The 25,933-nt window shown below is 43.7% G+C and overlaps 1 protein-coding gene across 1 annotated transcript; it reads right to left on the minus strand.

Annotated features, from left to right (window-relative positions):
- Window positions 1–1,171: 1,171 nt before the first annotated feature.
- TNNI2 (troponin I2, fast skeletal type) lies at window positions 1,172–25,179 on the minus strand. The gene is made up of 8 exons (XM_029582554.1): window positions 25,051–25,179; window positions 22,807–22,838; window positions 20,404–20,410; window positions 18,654–18,695; window positions 17,298–17,426; window positions 7,795–7,884; window positions 6,570–6,746; window positions 1,172–1,607 (listed from the first exon to the last, which is right to left on the minus strand). Exons 2-8 carry the CDS (start codon window positions 22,815–22,817, stop codon window positions 1,512–1,514), a joined length of 552 nt encoding a protein of 183 aa, XP_029438414.1. The 5' UTR covers window positions 22,818–22,838; window positions 25,051–25,179; the 3' UTR covers window positions 1,172–1,511.
- Window positions 25,180–25,933: the final 754 nt, after the last annotated feature.

The following is a 25,933-nucleotide window of genomic DNA, read 5'->3' on the forward strand; positions in this document are numbered from 1 at the left end:
GAAATAGTTGATAGGGCTACATTATTGGTTTCTGTAATTTCGCTTCTGGATATTCAATCAGTAATGAAAAATTATTTCAGAAAATTTCCTACCACTTTTTACAGCAAAAATTAAAATTAGTTCCTGATATATCTCCAATTACTCAGGGCAGACGAAGGGAGTTTTTAACCCTTCGCCAGCAGGTAATTACTTTGGGATACACTTTTAATTTAAAGTTTCCCTGCAAATTTATACTAAAGAAAGGAGCTGAGGTTAACATATTTTTCACTCCTCAACAATTAAGTGATTTTCTTATTTCAAAAATCCCCCTTACATCTACACCCAGTAATTCATAAAGTGGTTGTTAGATGCCGTTCATTTTTCTTTTTCTTATTAGTTTTTTCCTTATTGTCTCTCTTAAGATTTCGGATCCTAGATTTTTGGTCACATTGTATATTGATTTATAAAATTAAGATTGGTGGAATTGTTATTATATTTGCCTGTAAATGTTTTTTACTTCCAGGTATGTTATCTGTAATATTCCATCCTATCTGCTTTTTCTTAATTTTGCAAAATTTAGATTTTTTTGTAAAATGTGAAAGTGATAAAGAATTAAAAAAAAAATTCACCCCAATCCTCTGCTGCCCTGCTGCAGAGATGCCGCTCCCCAGCAGTAAAATCCTTCATTAATTATCACAAGCAATAACTGTTCAGCAAGAACAGAATGCAATCAGCCCTGGGTAATCAACGTCTGATTGATCCCTGGGTCTCAGCGACCACGCCACTGTAGCAGAAATTCAGAAAGTCACTTTGGTTGGTTTACAAGGGCCTGTCTGTATTTGCTACTTCATCTACAGTGATAACCATCAGGTTCAGAATTATAAAACAAGGGCTTAAGTACACACCACTATACCCAGTAGGGGCTGGAAAGGTTTTGTGACTCAGCCTCGACCTTTGACGCTGCAGGGCCACTGAACTTGGAGATCTGAGCACCTCACGGGGTTCTGTCTGGGCCTGGAAGCACGCCTCGAACCACAGAGGAAATGTGCTCTGCTGCAAAAGTTATTCTTTGTCTTTGAGGGTGTGCGGTGCTGTATTCTAGCTTACAGAGCTTCCTGACCTTGCGGACTATGAGCTGACTATATTGAAAATTCCTTTTTGAACTAATAAAAGAAAGAGAGAGAAAGTGACATGACAGGAAGTAAGTGTAGGCCTCGGTCACCAAGGCTTAAAAATTCAACCGTGCTTTCAAAGCTTTATTTACATTGTTAAGTTCACTTTGAAACAACAAATCCTACAAAATGATGCCACTGTATTTACGTTCTTCTTCCAGTCAAGTAGTAGCTACCAAAGGGTACGTAAGACATTTTGATTCTTTCTATAGCAGTGGTGGTTGCTGCAGGAAGCTCAGGGATTGGTTCTTGGACTGCTGCTGTAACGTCGTCACGAAACAGGGATCACTAAAGAACGCTGCTAAAGAGATGGTGAAAGATGGAAGGGGGTCGGGGGGAAGGAGAGCAAAAGATGAGAGCTTAAGATTCTGCTTCAAACATCTTCTTTCTGCCTTCCATGCCAGACTTCTCCTCAATGTTCTTACGCCAGTCACCCACATCGCGCAAGTCCTTTTCCTGCGTGGACAAGAAAAGATGGAATCAGTTATGGAGTCTTCTACTGACCTGAGTGTTGTATCCTTGGATACAGATTAGAGAAAAAAAAAAAAGTGGCAAGCTCTACGGCTGTGAATGGAGAGCGCCTCTGACCCAGTGACAGAGTTAGCTGTTGAGAAGTGGAGCACGGTGAAGAGATAAAGCTGGTTCAATTTCCCCTTTTACTACATTTTGTCATATTGTTCTATATTTTTCAAAGAAAAATACATTACTTGAATTTAAAAGCTAGGGTTTAAAGAAGAGACAAGCAATGCTAGTTGCATGAAAGAGTTAGGGCACGCCTGGAGTTTCCTGGTTCACTAGGTTTGAAACAGCTGATTTTTTATTATTATTATTATTATTATTATTGCGCTTTTTTTTCATTAGTGGGCTGAAGGTGCATTACAAAACAAGTTTTAACTAACAATTGTAGAACATTAGTCTGGGGAAAAGGACTTTCTGAAAATTACCCACCCTGTAGGCAGGTAAAAGTGTGCACATAATTCCACGCCAAGTGCACTTTTATGTGCATTGAAGAGAAGGCGTTTCCAGGGCAGGGATGGGAGAAAAAAGAAACAACACAAGCAGTTTGGGATTTTCAAAACTATGTGCATTGTTCTGATAGGGAAAAAGTATCTGCAGACAAAGCAGGTGCCCTTGTAGTCTTGGTGGTAACTGAGGCATTCCTGGTGTTGGCTTGTCTGACAGATGGTGATGGTAGAATCGACTGGCAGCTGGGTCTGTCTGGCAGGCTGCAAGTTCTGCAGTTAGCTAGAAATCTTAAGAGAAATGCAGGCTCTCATCCAGCCGCGTCTGCCTGAGAAGGTTAGGCAAGGGACCTAGGAGGCTGGGTGTTGCCCTTTGGTTAGGCAGGATCTTGCATGCTCTTCTCCACAAGATGGTGGCATACAAAGAGGGAAGACCTGTCCTGGATAAGGAGAAGTCCTGCAGGTACTCAGATTCTGGCTGGCAGTATGGACAGAGTAACTGGACAGACTATGTCACTACATTCAATCTCTTTGGTTGCTTTTTTCTTAGACCGTTTCTCTTTGAGAATTGGTGCCAAATCCACATGTAAAAGTAGCTGCAGACGCTATACCTGCCTGAACAGTTCTGACAGTTTCCCTATAGATATATTTAGAAAGAATCTTGCAGCGGGATAGGGGCCATCCAGTCTCTTGCACTGAGTGCCACATGTACAATTATCTTCCTGTTGGGCACTCAAAACAAAGAGCTCCTGGCTCTCGGAGAATGAGTATGGTAGGGTAGGCTTAGGGTTGCTGGATTGCTGTGATTCGATCATTAGGAACGTAGATAGCCGAGTGGCTGGTAGGCATGAGGATCACCTGGCAACTTGCCTGCCTGGCGCTAAGGTAGTAGACCTAATACATCACAGTAATTTAGAGAGTGCTAGGGATTTACTGACTGTCGTGGTACATGTGGGTCCCAATGACATAGGAAAGTGCAGGAGAGAGGCTCTGGAGGCCAAATATAGGCTTATAGATTGGACTGAAATGCAGAATCTCCAGGATAACATTTTCTGTTTCAATGTTAATAAATTTATGGTTTTATGTGATGGCTCTTCCTTGCTATGATGGATGATCAATTCAGAATGCTATTAGGGGCAAGCACCTGGTGCCTGAGGCTCTTTGAGTCTAAATGTAACAGTATCAATGTTGTCAGGTTTAGTTTTAAGAGTCCTAGAAAGAAGAGACAAATCACCCAACAGAATTAAATACAGGCCCTGGAGGTTACAGAACTGATCTCTAGCCATTTTTCAATAGGTTAAATACTGTATATTCTGCAGGAATAGAGGATCCATGGCTAGGCATTAATTGCACTTTGCCCAGCTGTCACACCAAATTTAACCATTATGAGGTGGAATGGAGCTTCACAATAGTTATCTTGTTTTGGCCTTCACAACTGGAAAAATAAGGTTTAATTCTGGTGCCATGAATGAATGAATGCTAGAACTTTTTTAGGTGGCCAGCAGGAGCCAAGATGTCCGGTGAGGCGACAGGGAGATCGGGGTTTTCAGATACAGTAGGTGGAATTTTTCCCGAATTAACAGTGAATTTGTCCTCTTGATTTCTATCATCAGTTGAACATTGTATCTTAAATTTGGGTCTTTCCTTTGCACAAAACCCTTATTGTGATCCGTTTCAGTTGTGTTTTCTTTTTTTTATTACAAAAATGTTTTAGATTATTATGTCTGAAAGTCTTTTTTCAAGGGGCATCTGATAGAACAGAGAACATTTCAGTGGTTAAGAAACTGTCTATGGGATCACCTACGGGACTGATGAATCCATTGTAGATAGCATTTGAAAAAGTTGTGGAACGGAATTTAGATCATTTTGACTTTCAATATGATATTTCTTTTTCTAACCTTTCTCAAGTGGAAAGACATGCTCTTACATCCTTATCCTCTTATGAGTATTTGATTATTAAACCAGCAGATAAGGGCAAGAGTGTGGTTCTTTTGGATCATGACATGTATGAAACCAAGATGTAGCGTCAGTTTTCTGATGTGAAGGTTTTTTTTAAGCTAACTGAATATACTACTTTAGAATTGGTTAATCAGATTAAAGACTTGTTCTTGGATGCTTTAAGTATTAGATGAGTTACTGTAAAGGAGGATGGTTTTTTGGTGCAAAATAATCCTCAGGTTCCAGTTTTTTATATACTCCCAAAAGGTGCATAAAGGGTTTATACCTTCACCAGGAAGAGCAATAGTTTCAGGGATTGGTTGAGTACTGGAGCCTTTGTCAGTGTTTGTAGATTATTTTTAAGGCCATTTGTATCACAAGGGCTTCATCAAACTTTATTGAAGTTTTACAATCTTTGCCTCTTATTTGTGGACCAGTTTTTCTGGTTTCTCTACACATCGAATCTTTGCTGTTGGAATATTCCGCAAAATGCAGCCATTGATGCGATTAGGACAACTTTGGAGAGAAGGGTTGATTTGCATTTTCCTTCCTCTTTTGTGGTGTAGCTTGCTATGCTAATTAACTAGAAATTATTTTCTCTTTAAGGGTGAATTTTTCCAGCAGATTCTTGACAGTGATGGGGGCGACGATGGCCCCCCCGATGTCTTATTTCTCTACGTGACACACTTTAAGGAGAGGATTGTTTCTGATTTGGTTTTGCTCCTCATATAGCTGTTTGGCTTTGGTACATGGATGATGTATTTATGGTGGGGAAGGGTTTTCAAGATGAACTTGATTTCTTTCTTGTGATTTTGAATGGATGTGACTCTAATTTACGTCTTACAGCCAATGTTGGTGAAACTGACATTTCCTTTTTGGACATGAAGTTGAGGTTTGAGATGGGTGTGTTTTCTACAGAATTGTTAGGAAACCAAAGGACTGCAGTAGTTGTTCCACTTTAGGAGCTGCCATCCTAGGTTTATCAGGGAAAATATACCTGTTAGTCAAATGAAGAACAAATCATACATACCTGAAAATATTGCCCATTACAAGAGACATGCAGGGGAATTGTCTAATCATTTTATAAAGCAGGGATATCCATGTAAATTGGTTCTGCAGGCATATAAATAAGCTAATTTTGTTAATCAGGATTTGTTACTGACCTCCTGTACTTCTCAAGAATCCCCTCCTTTGGTATGTATGTTCCTTATTTCAATGTGTAGGTGGGTTTATTGATATTATTAAGAAGCACTGGCATTTATTGAAGGGTTATGAGGAGCTAGATCAGATTCCTACATTTACATGTAGACGTCCTCGATTTCTTAGCGACTGGTTTCTACATTCAGTTTTGCGCATACCTAGACCAATTGATTGTGGATTGCCTGCAGGTCATCGTTCTTGTACATGCTGCTCAGTTTGCAGTTTTCCTTGTCAATTTTTCATTTCATTCTTCCTATTACAGGGAAGGAGATTTATTTAAGATCATCCACTACCTGTGAATCTGCGTCAATGGGATTTGAATGATAGAACTGATTGGTTGTCCTGTATTTAAATTTAGAGGAGATACATTTTTCTGGTTCTTTGGTTGTCTTTCTTCAGTCTAGATATATTTATACCTCATTGGAGTATGGATGATATGTGTCAGATTTTGGTAAAGATGACAGTGTGCCATTGATGAATTTCATCGGCATTTGGCCTTCTCTCTCATGTATAGTGAGTTTTCAAAAGTTTATCGCATATACTGAATTATGTTTTGTTTTCTATAAAGTTTAGATATTTATTTTTTTGTATATTTAGAGAAAGTATTCCCTGGAGAGCAATTGAAGAGACTGAAGAACAGTTTGGCTCTTGGGTGATCTGTTACTCTTTGGTGAAAACCTATTTGGACATTTGTCTTGATAATGTGATTTGAAAAGAACATTCTTGTCATCATTTTTGAAGGGACTGATTGCTATTGTGAATTTTTGTGAGACATGAGAAGAGCGATAATTTGTTTCTGAGAAAAGTTTTTTGGGAAGAATTTTTGAATACATGAACTTTCAAATTCTACGGTGGAACTTTTTAAAATGTATTTACCTGATTGGAGGAGTGAATAACTCATCATATTTAATTTTTTTTTGCACAGATGCATTATAAATTTTGCACCCCTGAAGAAGCTATATTATAGCGGAACATGTTATGAATGCTTTTGATGTTATTTTAATATGTATGATGTGTGTATGAGATTGTTTTTATTGACGATTGTGAGGTAAGTTATTTGTAATTTTGTAGACATGAATATATCTTGTTAAATGACATATTTAATAATGATTTATGAATTGTATGTACATTGTTGTTTAATATATCATTTGTGTTTTATGAGAACTAGGGTTTCAGCATTCCATTTATGGCACTGTAGAGCGCATTAGCATCCCAGAAACAATGTGCTATCAAATACCAGCAAGTGAGGGAAGGGGGAGAAGCATTCCCCCAGGTGATAATGGCAGCTCTTGCTCAGACAAGGCAAACCGCACTGTACCTTGTCAGTGTCTTCCTTCTTGACCTGCTTCAGGTTGGCCCGAAGCTCCATGTTCACCTTGTGCTTGGAGCCCAGCAAAGCGCGCAGCATGGCATCAGCAGACATACGCACTCTCTTCAGAGGAGGCCTCTTGAACTTGCCTCTCAGGTCAAATATTTTCGTGTTCAAGTCTTCAACCTAAAAGAAAAGTGAAGAAAAGAAAGAAGTGGCACAGATCAAAAGAGGACTTTACAGTAAAGGAAGTGAGAGAGGATGGTGCCAAAAGACAAAAAAGCACAAAAAGAGAGCCTAGGGCGGCAGAGCCAGACAGCAGATAACATAGGGAAACTTTTTTCAGCTTCTGCAGGGGAAATTAGTCAAAGCACTGTTGCTGCTGTGTTAGTCCATTTGGATACAGAGAAATATAAGGTCAATGAAAACTATGTAAGCGATACCTTTTTAATGGTCTAAATATATTTCTAACTAGCTTTCAAGGGCTACACTCACTTCAGTAGGACAAAGCAAGGAAAAGTGCAGTGGAACTGTGGAGACTAATATTTGAGATCGTCAGATAGCAGATGAGTCCTGGTAATGTGCATCAGGACTCTTGTACGACCTTTCTACTCATTAACATGATGTATATTTTATAATATTCCAGTGTGAGAAGAGCATCATGGTGTAAATAGAAGTACAGTATGCTTCCATTAGTCAGGGATGGGCTGTTGATTTAACTACAGGCCATTGGTAACTCAAGGAAGAGGAAGCATTGCAAGACCTTGACTGCAGGCTCTCAACAATAGTCCTGAGGATGAATAAAGGGAGAAACTTCCCAGTCATTTTACCAAGTGGACAAGATTAACTTTTCTTAAATTTTATATTTCTATTCTCCATCTACCTTTGAACTCAGATGCCATTCCTATAGACTATAATTCCTCTGTAGGTGGCAGATACTGGAAAGACAACCTATGACTAACTCACACTGATGCCACACTAGGAATTCGAATCCTTTCCAGAGGCAGTGCCAACTGGTGCGATACTACACAATGTTCCCTGGCTGTGGCACTTCCGGGACTGATGACCAAGCCTGTCAAGACAGCCTGTGCACAAGATCCAGGGCACCAAAACCAGAGTGGCCAATATTTAATGCTTCTATCATGGTCATGTTGAGGGTCACACTCAGTGGTCTGCAAGCAAAACAAAGTGAAAAGAAGGCCAAACACTAGGACACTCGCTGACTAGAAAATACCTCATTGGTGCTCTTCTGGACTTTTATTTCCATGTCATATCTCTCCTCCTCACCCTCATCGAGCTTGGCATGCAACTTTTTGCACAACTCCTGGCGAAAAAAACATGAGAGAAGAAAGTGAAATTCAGTTTTGTTGAACACTCTCATTTATACAGAGGGTGGTTGATTTTTTTTTTTTTTGTTCTGTTTGCATTCCCGTTAGAAATGTTATTCTTTAAAAATTAGTGCTATGGTGACACAGTAGATTGGAACTTAGTATGAATGTACTTAAAGGCTATTCTGATATAAGACCTTTACAGATGTTGTAAGGACAACCTCTTCCCCCTCCCATACACACACACACTTAGAAAACAAAATAGACCACCCAAGTACCACCTGAGAGGAGACATCAGAAAAGGAAAGGTGGCAGAACATAAGAACATAAGATATGCCATACTGGGTCACACCAAGGGTCCATCAAGCCCCAGCATCCTGTGTCCAACAATGGCCAATCCAAGTCACAAGTACCTGGCAGTACCCAAACATTAAACAGAAACCATGCTACTAACACTGGTAACAGCAGTTTATAGATTTCTCCTCCAGGAACTTGTCCAAACCTGTTTAAACCCAGCTACACTAATGCCTTAACCACATCTTCTGGCAATGAATTGAAAAATAATTTTCTCCGATTTGTTTTAAATATATTACTTGCTAACTTCATGGAGTGCCCCCTAGTCCTTCTATTATCAGAAGGAGTAAATAACCAATTCACATTTGCCCATTCCAAGTCCTTTCTTGATTTTATAGTCCTTTATCTTATCACTCCTCGGCCATCTTTTCTCCAAGCTGAACAGTCCTACCCTCTTCAGCCTTTCCTCATAAGGGAGCTGTTCCATCCCCTTTATCATTTTGGTCGCCCTTCTCTGTACCTTCTCCAGTGCAACTATATCAATTCTGAGACGCAGTGACCAGAATTGCACACAGTACTCAAGGTGCAGTCTCACCATGGAGCAATACAGAGGCATTATGACATTCTCTGTTTTATTCATCATTTACCTAAAATCTGCAGTAGCATCAGAGAGGGAGTGGATGGTGCCTGCAGACTGGAGAGAGGTCTGTTGCCATTGTGATGGTAGAGGCTGGAAGAGTTGCTACTAATGATAGGAATGCATCCTATAAAGTGGAAGTGGCAGCCTTTTCAACTTTGCTAAAGAAAAGGGGAAGAGGATAGTGAAAGCCAGAGCAGTTGTGAGCCTAGGGCCAATATAGCCTTAGTCATAGGCACCACTGCTTCAAGGGCACCGTGCCACCAGCCCCCTACCTGCAGTTGTTTTCCGCAATGAAGACCAGCAGTGGAGGAGGAGTGCGCGCTTCTGCTCACGGTCATGGTTCTGCCCTCTTGAGGCTTGTTCACTCCTCCCTTCACCCGGCAATGCTCACTCTCCTTCTCCTCTTCTTCTACTCCCTCCACCCCCCCATGTGGCCTCTTCACCACCCACCCTCTTGTCCAGCCAATCAGCAAGAGGAGTTGCAAAAAATCTTTCAGCCAAGGCTCTGCTGCTGTGCACCCTCTTTGCATCACTGCCAGCAACACAAGTAGTGCTTCTGGTGCTAATCTTGTAAGAACACCAGCAGACGTGTTGGCTTTGCGGTGCCAGCAGCAATGCAGGAGAGTGCTGTGAAGTCACGGGGCAGGTCCCTGCTCAGGGCTGATGTTGGTGGGCACAACCAAGGCAGCTGCCCAGGGACTGTCTGAAAGGCCACAGAACACCAGCCCACTTGCTGTATTCTTCGGGCTAGCACATATCCAAATAAGGTGCGGTGAAGGGTTGGAGAGATGCACAAATGGGCTAAATTGGAGGCAGAGGGAAAGATCCAGGAAGAGGGGAAGGCAGAAGTGAGGGGAGGATCTAATTGGGAGGGAGAGGCAGAGGACAAGATAGGAGAAGGAGCAGGGGGAAGCAAAGGAGAGGACAGGATCCAGGGGGGAGGGAAAAGCAGAAGATACGATCCATGAAGGGAGTGCAGGAAGCAGAGGAGAATATCCGGGATGGGAAGGAGGGAAGCAGAGGAGAAGATGCAGGTACGGTCTGAGGGGGATGCAGAGGAGAGAAAAGGATCCAGGAAGGGGAGGGAGGGGAGGAGGAGGAGGCAAAGGAGAGGAGGATCCATGAAGTTGCTGATGGGAGGCTGATGGGAGGGGGCGGGCAAAAGTGAGTGAGAGGAGCCAGGAACAAGCCATGAGGAGAGGGAAGGGGGCATGTGATTAGTAGCCCCCTCAAAAGTTTCTGCCATGAGCTCCATTATGTCTAAACCGGCCCTCTCCCTACCACTCAGTTACGTAGCTGAAAGAGAGGCAGGGGGCAGATTCTCAGCAAGGGGGGAAAGCTGAGGTCCAGCCTTGGGAAGGGGGAGAGAAAAGTGGGGAGAGTTCTGAGTTCAGTCTGGGAAGGGCAGGATGGGAATGGGAAATGCTGGAGTCCATCCAAGGGGTGGGGGAAGGAGGAAAGCCATACTCCACCCTCCCTCCATCTGGGGGAGGGTGGAGTATGGCTGGAGTCTGTCCTGGCATTGGGGATGAAAAGGGGAGAATACTGGAGACTCAGGGTGACCAGAATTCACAAATTCCCAGGTATGCCTCTTGGGATTCCCAGTTTAGTTTTGTTGGCACATTTCTATACCTAATGTGAAGTCCCTTAGTTTGTATTTGGTGAGAATCTGTCAGTATTCTGCAGTGGGACAGAGGTGAACAATTTTGCTAATGTTTAGTTTCTGTGTAGGGATCTGCAGTTCAGCTTATTCTATTTTCCCAGTAGGTGTACTGCTGCCCTAGGGTCTGTAGTAATATTTGCAGTGGTGTCTTTTCATAGGAAAGATTGTTGCTGTGTGAGTCCTGCACATTATTTGCATGGCAAGTTTGATACAAAGGTTCTTGTTGTGTTTTTGACAGGGTTTTGTGGTGCATCACAATATGTTTGGTAGTTACTACTACTTAACATTTCTATAGCGTTACTCAACGTACACAGCAATGAACACACAAAGAGACATTCCCTGCTCAATCTAACAAGACAAACATACATAAGAACATGCCATACTGGATCAGACCAAGGGTCCATCAAGCCCAGCATCCTGTTTCAAACAGTGGCCAATCCAGGCCATAAGAACCTGGCAAGTACCCAAAAACTAAGTCTATTCCATGTTACCGTTGCTAATGGCAGTGGCTATTCTCTAAATGAACTTAATAGCAGGTAATGGACTTCTCCTCCAAGAACTTATCCAATCCTTTTTTAAACACAGCTATACTAACTGCAGAAACCACATCCTCTGGCAACAAATTCCAGAGTTTAATTGTGCGTTGAGTAAAAAAGAACTTTCTCTGATTCGTTTTAAATGTGCCACATGCTAACTTCATGTAGTGCCCCCTAGTCTTTCTATTATCCGAAAGAGTAAATAACCGATTCACATCTACCCGTTCTAGACCTCTCATGATTTTAAACACTTCTATCATATCCCCCCTCAGCCGCCTCTTCTCCAAGCTGAAAAGTCCTAATCTCTTTAGTCTTTCCTCATAGGGGAGCTGTTCCATTCCCCTTATCATTTTGGTAGCCCTTCTCTGTACCTTCTCCATCGCAATTATATCTTTTTTGAGATGCGGCAACCAGAATTGTACACAGTATTCAAGGTGCGGTCTCACCATGGAGCGATAGAGGCATTATGATATTTTCCGTTTTATTCACCATTCCCTTTCTAATAATTCCCAAATTTCTGTTTGCTTTTTTGACTGCCGCAGCACACTGAACCGACGATTTCAATGTGTTATCCACTATGACGCCTAGATCTCTTTCTTGGGTTGTAGCACCTAATATGGAACCCAACATTGTGTAACTATAGCATGAGTTATTTTTTCCTATATGCATCACCTTGCACTTATCCATATTAAATTTCATCTGCCATTTAGATGCCCAATTTTCCAGTCTCACAAGGTCTTCCTGCAATTTATCACAATCTGCTTGAGATTTAACTACTCTGAACAATTTTGTGTCATCTGCAAATTTGATTATCTCACTCGTCGTATTTCTTTCCAGATCATTTATAAATATATTGAAAAGTAAGGGTCCCAAAACAGATCCCTGAGGCACTCCACTGTCCACTCCCTTCCACTGAGAAAATTGTCCATTTAATCCTACTCTCTGTTTCCTATCTTTTAGCCAGTTTGCAATCCACGAAAGGACATCACCACCTATCCCATGGCTTTTTACTTTTCCTAGAAGCCTCTCATGAGGAACTTTGTCAAACGCCTTCTGAAAATCCAAGTATACTACATCTACTGGTTCACCTTTATCCACATGTTTATTAACTCCTTCAAAAAAGTGAAGCAGATTTGTGAGGCAAGACAGGTTAACAGGTAATTGTTAAAGTTAGTTAATGAGGCTGGAGGCAGACCAGCAGGCTTAAGATTTAAAAACAGCTTCAAAAAGGTGGGTTTTTAGATGGGATTTGAACTAGGTGAAAGAAGGAGCATGACACACCAGCTCAGGAAGTCTATTCCAAGCACATGGTACAGCCAGGTGGAAAGCATGGAGTTGGCGGTAAGGAGAAGGGCATAGATAGAAGTGGCTTGTCTGATGAGAAAAGTGCCCAAGGAGAGGCATGAGAGAGATGAGAGAGGAGAGGTAGTGAGGAGCTGCAGAGTGAAGGCACTTGTAGGTGAGTAAGAGGAGCTTGATTTGTGTGTGGGAACAGATAGGGAGCCAATGCAGTGACTTCTGAAGAGAGGTTATATGGGTGTAGCTAATTTAGCGAAAGATAAGTCGTGCAGCTGAATTTTGGATAGATTGTAGTGGAGAGAGATGGCTAACTGGAGGATCTGTGAAGAGCAGGTTGCAATAGTCTATTATTTATTTATTTATTTATTTATTTGTAAGCTTTTATATACCGACGAACGTTGGGAACATCTCATCGGTTCACATAAAACATAACAGCAGCTAAACGAGCTTTACAGAGAACAAGGAACAATGGGCATACTATAGAAAAACAGCGAGCAATGTAACATAAACAAATAAGGGGGAACCACTAAACAGGGTAGTGGAGTAAGAGCAAAGGATATGTACATGAACTCATAACTATTTACAGGGAGGATGTCTAGTAACATAGCTAATTAAATCAGTAAATATGGTTAGGGCAAACAGGAGGCAAAATACAGATACTCACAAAGATAACTATTTACATGTTTGCAGTTTAATTACATAGCTAATTAAGTAATAAACTAAGGCAGACTAGGAAGGGGAAAGGGGGCTAGAAGGTTATTCAGGGAATGCTTGCCTAAATAGGCAGGTTTTCAGATTCTGCTTACATTTTTTTGGGTATGGTTCCTGCCGTAGGTAGGGAGGGAGTTTGTTCCATAGAACGGGTCCAGCTACGGATATAGCCCGAGCTTTAGTGGAACCAAGTTTAGATAGTTTAGGTGAGGGAATGTTGAGGGTGGCTCGGTGTTGATGCCTTATTGGCCTGTTTGAGTTGTGGAAGGTGAGGTGTTCCGAGAACCAGTGCATGTGGAGAGCTTTATGGATGAGAGTGAGAGTTTTGCGTGTAATTCTTTCAGCAACAGGTAACCAGTGCAGATTTTTTAGAACAGGGGTAATATGGTCGTTTTTTAGGGTTAGTGAGGATGCGTGCAGCTGCATTTTGGAGTAATTGTAAAGGCAGTAGTGTGCTTTTGGGTAAACCTAGTAATAAGGCGTTGCAGTAGTCGATTTTGGAAAGGATAAAAGCTTGTAATATGGTGCGAAAGTCACTAAGGTGCAGTAGGGGTTTAATTGTTTTGAGGGATGGGGTGGGGGTCCCAGCCTCTGAGGGTCACATTTTTGTAATGAAGGAGAGGGTTAGGAGGAGTGGGTGGGGACCTGACACCAATAAAAAAATTATTTTTGTAACATTTTCACAACAGGCAACGTCCGGTATGATCTACAGAGACCCCCCTGATTTTTTTACTACTTTCAAGGGGGTTGCTTACTTGGGGCCATCAGCCCCTTTAAGACAGGGCCCCACATAATGTGATGTCCTCGGGAAACTATCGTCTGTGCTCTACAAATAAATTGTGCATAAATCGCCACTGATAATTTCTGCACTGAAATCTTGGTCTGAGTATCCTTTCCTGGCTGCCCTCTACTACCTCTGGAAATGAAAATCATGGATATTGCAGGGAGAAGACAGAAGCATGTCACAAAAATTATATATTTCTTTGCTTTTAACCACTACAACATCTATCTCTTCCACCTCTTTTACAACCCAACATAGTAACATGGTAATGACGGCAGATAAAGACCAAATTGTCCATCTAGTCTGCCCAGCAAGCTGCTTTTGGCTGTAACTGCCGCTCCTCGCAGGTTACCCCCAAGCCTTCTGTCAAGGGTAGTAACTGCCATTCCATCATCGCTAATACCAAAACCATCCCACAAACAATAGCAGTAACACACTACCAGCATAACCACCCCACCAACTATTGTGGCTCATGTTCCAACTAGACCCATACCTCTGTGGTTATTTTTGTCTACAATATGTACCTAACCTCTACTATTTAATCTCTCCTTTCATTTGCTACGAGCAGGTGATTCTGCAGTACAAGGTTATAACTATGTCACTGTACCTTTCAGTGAGTGTGGACTTACAGATAACCTCTAGGGGAGGGTGTGCTACTCATTTTCTCAAGTGAGGAGTTTTCTAAAAGAAGTTGTCTTTTGAACTCACAGGAACAGAACCTTTTATGGGGTTCTGTTGATTTCCCAAGAGGTCTTCTGGTTTTCCCAGTCCAGGAGTGGCTTTGCCTTGTCTTTGATGATGAAATGCCAAGGGACAAATCCTAGGGGCTAATGCCTACATCCCCTCAAGTAGCCTTATGATACAGACACAATCATTTATTTTATTTATTTATTTATTTAAAACATTTCTATACCGGCCTTCATGAATGGGATTCATATCAGGCCGGTTTACATGGAACAGGGGAAAACCAAAAGTAAAATAAAACCAGAGTAAACATAAATAAGAAAGGTCAAAAAATCAAAGTTACAATAAACAGGGGTATTGAACTTGGGAGCTAGTGTAGCTAGGAATAAGTGAAGTAGGAGTAAGAGCGAAAGAGATTAACTAGGTAATTATCAGATAATATGTTATGAAATTAATCAATCATGAACCAACCTTTTCCTTTCTTGGATAATCCTCAACTTGATGGACTCTGAGCTCAAGAGGGAGTAATCTTTGGTTTATAGTTTAGTTTATTGAGCTTGATAAAAAATCATGGGAGATGGATTGCCTGTCTATTGTTATCAGGACTAACGGATGACTGCTAAGGGGCAGAGCTGTTTTCTATTGACTTGACTGTTGTACTGTTACCTCTGTTGTGAGAGCCTGTGACTCACTGTTTTGTGCGACGTACTGCTGATGCCCCAGAAGATGTAAATAATTTGTTTGCAAGTTGAATCTCAGGGCGTGGGTTTGAGATCCCGAATCCAAGGGTTGAAGAGTATGGCAAGAGTTCCACTTAGAGGGGCATTTAAGAATCCCAGAGGGGAAATTAAGTTTGTTTTTACTGTTTCCCTGTCCAGTATGAGACCCTCATTCCCTCTGAGCCCAATCTATTTCACCAGCTACTCGACCACCTTTTTCAACCCATGGACCAGGTGCCAGGAGAACAAACCTCAGTGTACGTCTATCTTATTTTATGTGCCCCTGCTGGGGATTACATACAGTATAGCAATAAAACATTATCACCAGAATCACTCTACTACCTATAAGAACAACACTACCATCACAACTACCCCACCACCTGTACTACCACCAAATTTCCACCAAAATTACCCCATTTTCTATACCAGTAACCACCTACACAGCAACATACTGCCAACACAACCAGCCCACCACTTGTACCACTACCATGCTTCCACCATAACCATCCCACTTCTGTACCTGTTACAAAGTGCCAGCACGATCTCCCATCATCTATATTAGTAACACCGCCACCATAACTTCTCCACCCTCTGTAGGACCATCAGATTGTCCTACATGAGGGTGGAGAAGGCCTCTCCTAACAACCCAAACTTAACCCCCAATGCACTTTTCCTTTCTGAAGAATGCACACCAGGTCCCAGAACAAGCAGTTGCATCATACCCTTGGATAATTAGGTGTGTGCACCCCGCAAGCACCAGAGAGAAAACCTTCACAGGATCAGGTCCAACCCTAGGGAATACCCTGCCTCTTAAAATCAGACTAGCCCCAAGCCTGCTAATCTTCCAAAAACCACTAAAAACGTGACTCTTTGAAGCAATGTGAAATAGAGCCCACCTCTCAAGCTGCACAATCTGTCTGACATATAGCAGAACTGCTCAGTCACTTTAATTACTGTATCCCTGTGTTTTTAGGCCTTTACCTTATTTTACTTGGCTATAAACCCTGTTGTATTATTGAATAAATGAATCTTATCATAGATTCTAGCTTACTGTATCTTGCTTTCAGCTTTCTAGTTGGAAAAACACCATAAATAAATGATGATGATCATTCAAAGGCCTTTCCTTTCCAATTGACGTTAACGGTGGGTTGATGGATGAGACAGTTCTGTCGGCTCTATAACTTGACAATGATAACTGTAGATATTTGATTTGTGTTTGTGGTATGGTTGATTCATTTCTTTTTTGTTTATGAGCTTATTTAAAGTTGTTCTGTGTTTGATGCCATAACCCACTTAGAAAAATTTGTGTTGACTTAGGCAGGCTATAAAAACTTTTAATAAATAAATGATAAGAAAGAGCACATTTTTTAATGCTTCTGACTGTACGAAGACAGCTTACACACAGCCAAAATAGATGATTGGCATGTAGCAGAAATAGTAGAGCGTGATGTGGTGCTTTTAACTCTTGCAGCTGCGAACAGAAATGGTTTGATGCAATTGGGAGGTTACTTTCCTCAGTAAAAACTGCTTTTCTGTGCACCCTCTGACTTACTATCATGGTGATATTAAGTCGGAGGTCCCGAAACGTTCCAAAAGTTAAAAAAAAAATTTGAAGTCGGCCCGCGGCTGTCGGGTCGAAAACCGGACGCTCAATTTTGTCGGCGTCCGGTTTCTGAGCCTGTGGCTGTCAGCGGGCTTGAGAACCGACGCCGGCAAAATTGAGCGTCGGCTGTCAAACGCGCTGACAGCTGCTGCTCCGGTTGAAAAGGAGGCGCTAGGGACGCGCTAGTGTCTCTAGCGCCTCCTTTTACCTGGTTTTACCGCCGGGCCTAATTAGCATACTGAATCACGCGCACTCCCGCAGACTTTACTGAATCGGCCCGACAATTTGGTAAAAGGACTGCAGGTTCCATAATGTTCCAGAGTGGAGTTTAAGAACAAGCATGGAAGTCTGTTTCTCTGAAGAACAGCAGCTTTATAGCTGTATAAACTTTGGTCCTTCCTCCCTCTAACACTGCCAAGAATTTTAGTCAACTGAGTTGGAACTATGAGTGAGGAGCAGCAATGGAGATGTTTACCTACCTGCAGATCCTGCATTGAATGTGGTAAACTGAGAGGTGGGCAGTGCTCGGCAAGGTAACTTGATTTCTCTGCTGCTCTATCAGCTGCTTCCTTCTCTAATGTTGCTTTAGCAACCTGGAGCATCAAGCTCTGTAAGACAAAAAAGAAAAACAGGGGCATGAAGGACTTACTGTCACTGTCACCAGTCACAGATCTGCAATCCCAATCCCAGCACTAGCTACTGTGGGTAATGGTGTAGGAGCACTAACTGTAGGTAGGCTCACAGCTCCTACAGGCCCAGCAGTAATTAATGTGGGTAATGGTGTAGGAGCACTAACTGTAGGTAGGCTCACAGCTCCTACAGGCCCAGCAGTAATTAATATGGGTAATGGTGTAGGAGCATTAACTGTAGGTAGGCTCACAGCTCCTACAGGCCCAGCAGTAATTAATATGGGTAATGGTGTAGGAGCACTAACTGTAGGGAGGCTCACAGCTCCTACAGGCCCAGCAGTAATTAATGTGGGTAATGGTGTAGGAGCACTAACTGTAGGGAGGCTCACAGCTCCTACAGGCCCAGCAGTAATTAATGTGGGTAATGGTGTAGGAACACTAACTGTAGGGAGGCTCACAGCTCCTACAGGCCCAGCAGTAATTAATGTGGGTAATGGTTGTAGGAGCACTAACTATAGGGAGGCTCACAGCTCCTACAGGCCCAGCAGTAATTAATGTGGGTAATGGTGTAGGAGCACTAACTGTAGGGAGGCTCACAGCTCCTACAGGCCCAGCAGTAATTAATGTGGGTAATGGTGTAGGAGCACTAACTATAGGGAGGCTCACAGCTCCTACAGGCCCAGCAGTAATTAATGTGGGTAATGGTGTAGGAGCACTAACTGTAGGGAGGCTCACAGCTCCTACAGGCCCAGCAATAATTAATGTGGGTAATGGTATAGGAGCACTAACTGTAGGTAGGCTCACAGCTCCTACAGGCCCAGCAGTAGGTACTGTGGGTAATGGTGTAGGAGCACTAACTGTAGGGAGGCTCACAGCTCCTACAGGCCCAGCAATAATTAATGTGGGTAATGGTATAGGAGCACTAACTATAGGGAGGCTCACAGCTCCTACAGGCCCAGAAGTAGGTAATGTGGGTAATGGTATAGGAGCACTAACTGTAGGTAGGCTCACAGCTCCTACAGGCCCAGCAATAGGTACTGTTGGTTACAGTTTTGGGGGGACTCACAGGTCCTGCAAATCCAGGCTTTCCCAGAAGAGGTCACTACCGGTAATATGTACATGGAACCTTGGCTCAAATGTTGAAAATCCCAAATAATACTGCATAGAAAAGTGCATCGTTTCTGTAATGTGGAGATTGAAACCTACCTTCAGGTGCTGTTTACGGGCAGTGGTGATCTTTGACTTCTTCTGCAGGTGTGAAAGAGAAAAGGAGAGATTATAATGGTGAGCTCTGCTCCTCCATCTAGTCCCAGCCCTCTCGGCTCCCACATGCTGGCAACTTCAGCTTGCTAGTGCAGGCCTAAATGCTGGTTGAGTTTATAGCTCCCTCTGTACACCTATTCTGGCAGGCTAGGACATGAAAGGCCTGATGCTCACATCCTCAGTACAGTGCCCATTGTGACATCAAAGTCAGCTAACATTGAATAAAACCAATGACTCTTGCATGAGGCTAGATTTAGGATGAGCAATAGTAATTTAAAAGAGGGCAAAAGGCCCGTGAAAGAATTCCCTTGCATGATTTTGGAATGGTGCAGTCTGGTACCTTTGGTCCATCTTTACATTTAACCCATGACTGCAGGGTTCAGGAAGGAGCCCTGGTGTGCTGAGGACTGGGCTAGGGGAGTTGGGAGGAGGTAGAGAGTAGGGAAAAGTTCCCTGGGTAACTGCGGATGAAGGGTCATGGCAGAGGACCCAGCCCTGGCTCCGACTGAGCTAGGCTGGACCAAAACCCCACTCTCTCCCTCTTCAGCCCTCCCCTTCTCTCCACCCCTCTCCAAAGGAAAAGTAAATAGAGAGAAATAAACTCACCGAGTCCTCAAAGCTAAAGAACCCACAATATTTCCATCTGCACACTTTTTTCCTGGACTTTTATTCTTTCCAGGGGCTGCAAGAGGTTAAACCCTCGAGCACACGAGTTGCTGTTTCAAAACTGGGCAAGCAAAGTGACTCACAGGGGTTTTTAGCACTACGTTTGTCCTACTTTGACCCGATTCCTTGGTTTTTTTTTCTTACTACCCTTCTCTCAGTTCTTCTTTTAACCCTTCAGAGGCAAAGACAAGGACAATACCTGGACAACTCCGGCTTTTTTTTACCACATATCTCAAAGTGGATATAAGCTTGGGAGCTGAAGAAAAGCTTCTCCCCACACTATCCCTTTTTTTGTTTTGCTTTCCCCTTTCCTATGTTGCTTTTTTCCCTTTGTATGGGGCAATTTGGATTTTTTTTTTTTTCCTGGTGGAGATAACGTTCATTGGACCCACGAGAATCTCCTACCGAACAGAATGGCCAATAATTTGAACTCGTGTAAAAAATCCAACCCTGCTCTTAAGGAGAAGGTGGTATCTCTGAGGCTCTTGGGGGCTTCTTGTTAAATGGATTTGATGCAAGCACCGCGGAGAGCAGAGCTGGCGAGAGCCCGGCTCTTGATAAGAAATTGGCAGGCCCATCACTACTCGTGGCCAGATAGATTCCACCAGGCCTTCCAACCGGTCTCTAGCGCACATGAGGAGCAGGGGACCAGACCGGTGTCCATCTTTAATCACCTCCTTCGCCAAGCCACAAACATCAATGTCATCTCCCTCAGAGCCAGCAGCACCACAAAGACAAATCTCCTGCGGTTTGGAAATCAGCAGATTTCCCTTATTTTGGGGGGCAGTTCCGTGAAGACATGTTCATTTCTGAATCCTCAGAAAAATGAAGCGCTTGAGTATGGGGAAGGCAAAGCTGTTAAAGTGATGGCTCTGTATAAGCTGTGCAAAGAGTGCCTGACTTGAAGGGCAACCCTGAAAGCCTGCATCTTAAAACATAAGCAGGCCCAGCACAAAGCGGTTTCTCTGCTTCTCTCATAAGCAAGCTTTCTGCCGATACAGATGGAAAAACAGTGAGACAGACTTACATCATCGCTGGAAGAGAGAGGAAGAAAGAGAAACATTTGTTAGTATCAGTTTACAACATAAATTCAATAGCATTTATATAAACTCTTTTACATCCTCAGACGTGCCTGCTCTTCATTATATCTATTTAATGCAGTGCAAGACTGCCAGGAGCCATGAACCTCAATCCCTGAAAGTGATTACTGGCGAGGGGTTCAGGGAACTGTCACCACGGGAAGACGTGTCTCTATGGTATCGCTTGTAACTATGCTGCATAGCATAACCACAGGAAGTCGTGTTTCTGTGGTATCCTATCCTATGTGTATCTGTGCTGCATAGCATAACCACTGGAAGACGTGTCTCTGTGGTATCACTTGTAACTATGCTGCATAGCATAACCACGGAAAGACGTGTCTCTATGGTATCATATGTGTAACTATGCTGCATAGCATAACCACGGGAAGTCGTGTCTCTATGGTATCCTATGTGTAACTGTGCTGCATAGCATAACCACGGGAAGTCGTGTCTCTATGGTATCACTTGTAACTATGCTGCATAGCATAACCACAGGAACTCATGTCTCTGTGGTATCACATGAGTAACTATGCTGCATAGCATAACCATGGGAAGATGTGTCTCTGTGGTATCCTATGTGTAACTGTGCTGCATAGCATAACCACGGGAAGTCGTGTCTCTGTGGTATCCTATGTGTGCTGCATAGCATAACCACGGGAAGTCATGTCTCTATGGTATCCTATGTGTAACTATGCTGCATAGCATAACCACGGGAAGTCGTGTCTCTGTGGTATCACATGAGTAACTATGCTGCATAGCATAACCACAGGAAGTCGAGTCTCTGTGGTATCACATGTGTAATTGTGCTGCATAGCATAACCACGGGAAGACATGTCTCTATGGTATCACTTGTAACTATGCTGCATAACATAACCACAGGAAGTCGTGTCTCTATGGTATCCTATGTGTAACTATGCTGCATAACCTAACCACGGGAAGACGTGTCTCTGTGGTATCACATGAGTAACTATGCTACATAGCATAACCACAGGAATTCCTGTCTCTATGATATCCTATGTATAACTATGTTGCATAGCATAACCACGGGAAGACATGTCTCTATGGTATCACTTGTAACTATGCTGCATAACATAACCACAGGAAGTCGTGTCTCTATGGTATCCTATGTGTAACTATGCTGCATAACCTAACCACGGGAAGACGTGTCTCTGTGGTATCACATGAGTAACTATGCTACATAGCATAACCACAGGAATTCCTGTCTCTATGATATCCTATGTATAACTATGCTGCATAGCATAACCACGGGAAGTTGTGTCTCTATGGTATCCTATGTGTAACTGTGCTGCATAGCATAACCACGGGAAGTCGTGTCTCTATGGTATCATATGTGTAACTATGCTGCATAGCCTATCCACGGGAAGTCGTGTCTCTGTGGTATCCCATGTGTAACTGTGCTGCATAGCATAACCACGGGAAGACGTGTCTCTGTGGTATCACATGTGTAACTATGCTGCATAGCATAACCACAGGAAGTCGTGTCTCTATGGGATCCTATGTGTAACTGTGCTGCATAGTATAACCACGGGAAGACATGTCTCTGTGGTATCCTATGTGTAACTGTGCTGCATAGTGTAACCACGGGAAGACATGTCTCAATGGTATCACGTGTAGCTGACATATACAACATCACCACAGGAAGACTTGTGTGTATCATATGCGTAAATGAGATATACATCACCATGGGAAGACATGTCTGGGTGCTACCCCACATGTAACTGAGTTGGGTAAAGTGATCATGAGAAGACAGCTCTGTAGTAGCTCAAGTATAAGTGTCATGACAGGAAAATGTGTCTTTGAGGTATCACATATATAATTTGAGACACAGAGTATGATTCTCTAAGGCGTTTGTTCCATTCTGTCTAACAGGAGTGGTGGAGAGCCAAGGAAAAGGACCACAAAAACTAACTTTGATGGAGAACAATGTCCTGTGGGTGGTCCAGCTGTTGTGGCCAGCAGCTGGGATATGTGGCTGGCCAGCCTGGATGGGCTAGTTGGTTTTTGTCTGTCATCATCTACTGTGTTACTCCTGTGCCAGGGCCACTCTACTGCATATAGCAGAAAAGTGCTGAAGGATGAACTCAGAGGAGATATTTAAACATGGGGGAGGGAATGGAGGCTGCAAACATTTCCATCCAAAGAAAGGAAATAAAAACCAAAAAATCACTTTGGACAAACAAGCTAGGGGAGCAAGAAATAAGACCAACAGTAAGGAGAGGCAGAACTGAACAGGAACCAGTTTGATATTCTAGGGATTTGGGGCAAGAGAACAAAACCGACCAGCTCAGCAGTGCTCAGAAATAAAGGAGCGTTGAAAACAAGGTACTCACTCTTCACCCATTTTGACTTAGTGTTTTGGAACCTGTAAAAAAGACAACAAAGATATTCTTAAATCATTTCTTCAGCGTTTTCGGGCATTTTGTTTTTAGTAAAAACCAACACTGTACATGACCATCACTTCTGACAATGCAGTGGGCACATCTGGCTAGTAGCTTGCAGTGGAGGCTGCCCTTGGCTGACAGTAGCTCCTGCCTAGCAGGGTGCCAGCGAAGGGTCTGGCACACGGGTCCCCCGCAGCGAATGCCTGGGCGCAAAGCTCGCGTTGGGAGCTCAGCGTCGAGCGTCCTGTGGAATAGCTGCAAAACTAGAGTGGTAATTCTGCTTTGCAAGAAATCTAACATTCCCATGTTGGACCCCTAGCAGAAGTGCCTCGGCCTGTCATCCTTTTCGAGCCGGATAAAAGAGCTGTCTATTGTAACGGGACAATATGTCTGTGAAGTTCTTTGGATACAAGAATTTTATAAGAACACAATAGTTATATTTCTCCAGCCAGGGCTCCAAAGAGTCCAAGTCGTGTCACAGCCAGCCCATCCGTCCCTGCTAATGTGCCAGCAACTGGGCTGCGGCACTGCAGTTGGACCTCAACAAACAAAGGCGCATGAGAGCGTTCAGGGCCAGCACTTGTCTTTTACTGGACCTACCTCTCGCATTGCACCGAATGCTTTTATCATTACTAAGTCTCCCTTGTTGCCCCTCTCTAGCACATTTTGAGTTTCTCTGGAGACGGTCCCACATGTGGTTTGCTCCGCCATGCACCCTCCCAGGAGCACCGGGTTACTATCACCTTTCCAGCACCCCTCCCCCGCAATGAGAATGAGCTGCTCGGCCCAGGCTTTGCTGTCCTGCTTGTCACATTATCACCGAAGTAAACCTTTCCCAGCCCAGGGAGACGTGATTTCATGCACTACACTGAGCTGATCAGAGCAGACACTATCCACCTGTCAGAAGATGACTCTGCAGACCAGCTCTGCTATAAATCAAACAAGCGGCTTAGGCGTGTTCCCGCCCACTGTTCACAGACATGCTGATGGCATTCTTTGCTAATGCAATTTAGTTCCACAGACATAGCAGGAAAGCATCATTTTGGACTCCTATTTGGGTATAATTGTCAAATATGAAATTTCATCAAAATCCATACACTCATTTCTTCACTGATCCCAGGTTCCAGACAGACACAACCTGCCCATGAGGCATTATTTTTTTCTTTTTTTGCAGAAAGAATAACAGAAAAATACAGCCTGAAGGCTTCCAGCAGGCCTTCGGGGAGCCAGCTACCTGGATCTTGCAGTCTTTATCTATCCACTGTCACGTTTCTATGCCTGACACTGACCCAAGGCTCTTGGACAGTGGATGCAGTGTCCGAGCCCAGGTGGAGAGAGGATTAAGGCCCTTGGGAGGTGACAGGGACACAAGTCTCCCGCAGGAAACACGATCCCCTCAGAATGTGCAAGGAGCAGCAAACGCCTGGAAGAAACGCGGGCTAAATATGGCCCGAGGAGCTCCCAAGGAGCATCAGCTGTCCTGTGGGTCTCAGCCCCTTCTCAGTGTCACTCACGCTGCCCTTGGGAGGTCAAAGTAGGCGGAATAAAAAGGCACCCATACTTTTGGCTCCTACCCTCTGAACTCAGGGCTTTAAGGGAAAAAGCAAACGGAGATTCAGCCTCTTCCCTCCCAGCGACAGCAGGTGCAGGACCTCCCGCAGGCCTTCAGCCCTCGGTTTCGTTTGACTCTCACTTCCCCAAGGCCCTTTTCATTAATGAACTTTATGCAAAAGGCACAGAGGAGGAGGTGAAAGCTCCTTCCAGAAGGGCAAAACTCAAACTGTTAAAAACCTCAAGCCTTGCCAAAGCTTTCCGATCCTGAGACTTCAAGCACAGCAGGTGAAAGACCTCGATAAACTATGCCAGAAGTTGTCACTGCAAACTTACCCCCTCGTTACAAGAATAGTTACACATAAAGGGAAGAGAAACTTTGGAGAGGAAGATATTGCACAGACTGATAGATATTCGATATTCTCGTAAATAAACACATTAAAGCAGATATTCTATAATATACATAGAGGGATAAACACAATAGCAACATTCATGCAAAGTAATAAAGATCTGGAGGGGAAAAGTCCCCACTGTAGTGAACACTAGTGCTAGCGCTGCCCCGGGGCAAGGCTGCAGACCCCTATTAAAGCTCCATCTCTAACCCAAAACCCTGCCGTGAGGAAGACGCATGCAGTGGCTCACCGATCCCCAAGGAAAGCCTGGGACTGCGCTGATGGAGAGATGGGACGGACTGGCAAGCCACGAGGCAGCTGTTTGACCGAGGAGGTATAAATGGACTCCTGCAGCAGCTCAGCCGAAACCTCCCCATCTCTTTAAGGGCATGCAGAGCTCCTTGGACCAATAGTGAGCCATAATCCCGAAATACAGACACCCCCCTCCTCAGGCTGCAATCCATCTGCTCCCAAGATGCCTTCAAGGAGGGGACGGCCGCACTGAATTAAGACCACACGGAGGAGCTTGCGTTCAAAACGGGAACATCTCTAGTGCACAGGGTGTCCTTCACAAAGGATAATTGTTGCATTCTGTGCCCAGAGGAAACTCTTTATCCAATAAGACCCGTGTGGCACCAAGGGTTTTCTTCCATTTTGAGTCTAGGGGAAAACTATTTAGCAGATCTGGCCCACAGCCTTACAAATGTTTTGATCAGGGCTGACCTTAGGAGGGTGCGGGGCCCCGGACTGCTGAAAGTCTAGGGCTAGGGCTGGAGCTCCCATGGCAGGGCAGGGCCGGAGCAGCTCCCCTATTCACCCTCCCCAAGGGCAGCCCTGGGTTTGATGCACAGAATATTACGGGGCTTTGAGTGAATGAAAGTAAGAACAGTTAGTATTTGTGAAAGTGAAAAAAACAATACAATACCAACAATCAGGCAGAGGCCACCACACACACACACAGCTGCACCTCTTGCTATCCCAGCACTCAGCTCATGAACGCATGCATTGTTTTTCCAGTGCTGCATCCCCACACAGCTTAGCTAGGGCACCTCAGTCCTGCCCTTTGGCACTCGTTGCTATTCCAGTTCTGAGCCCCCGTCCTCCCTCCACAGGTCCCCCTATGCACCTCAAAC

The sequence above is a fragment of the Rhinatrema bivittatum genome, chromosome 17 (genome assembly GCF_901001135.1).
Source record: "Rhinatrema bivittatum chromosome 17, aRhiBiv1.1, whole genome shotgun sequence".
Classification (NCBI taxonomy): domain Eukaryota; kingdom Metazoa; phylum Chordata; class Amphibia; order Gymnophiona; family Rhinatrematidae; genus Rhinatrema; species Rhinatrema bivittatum.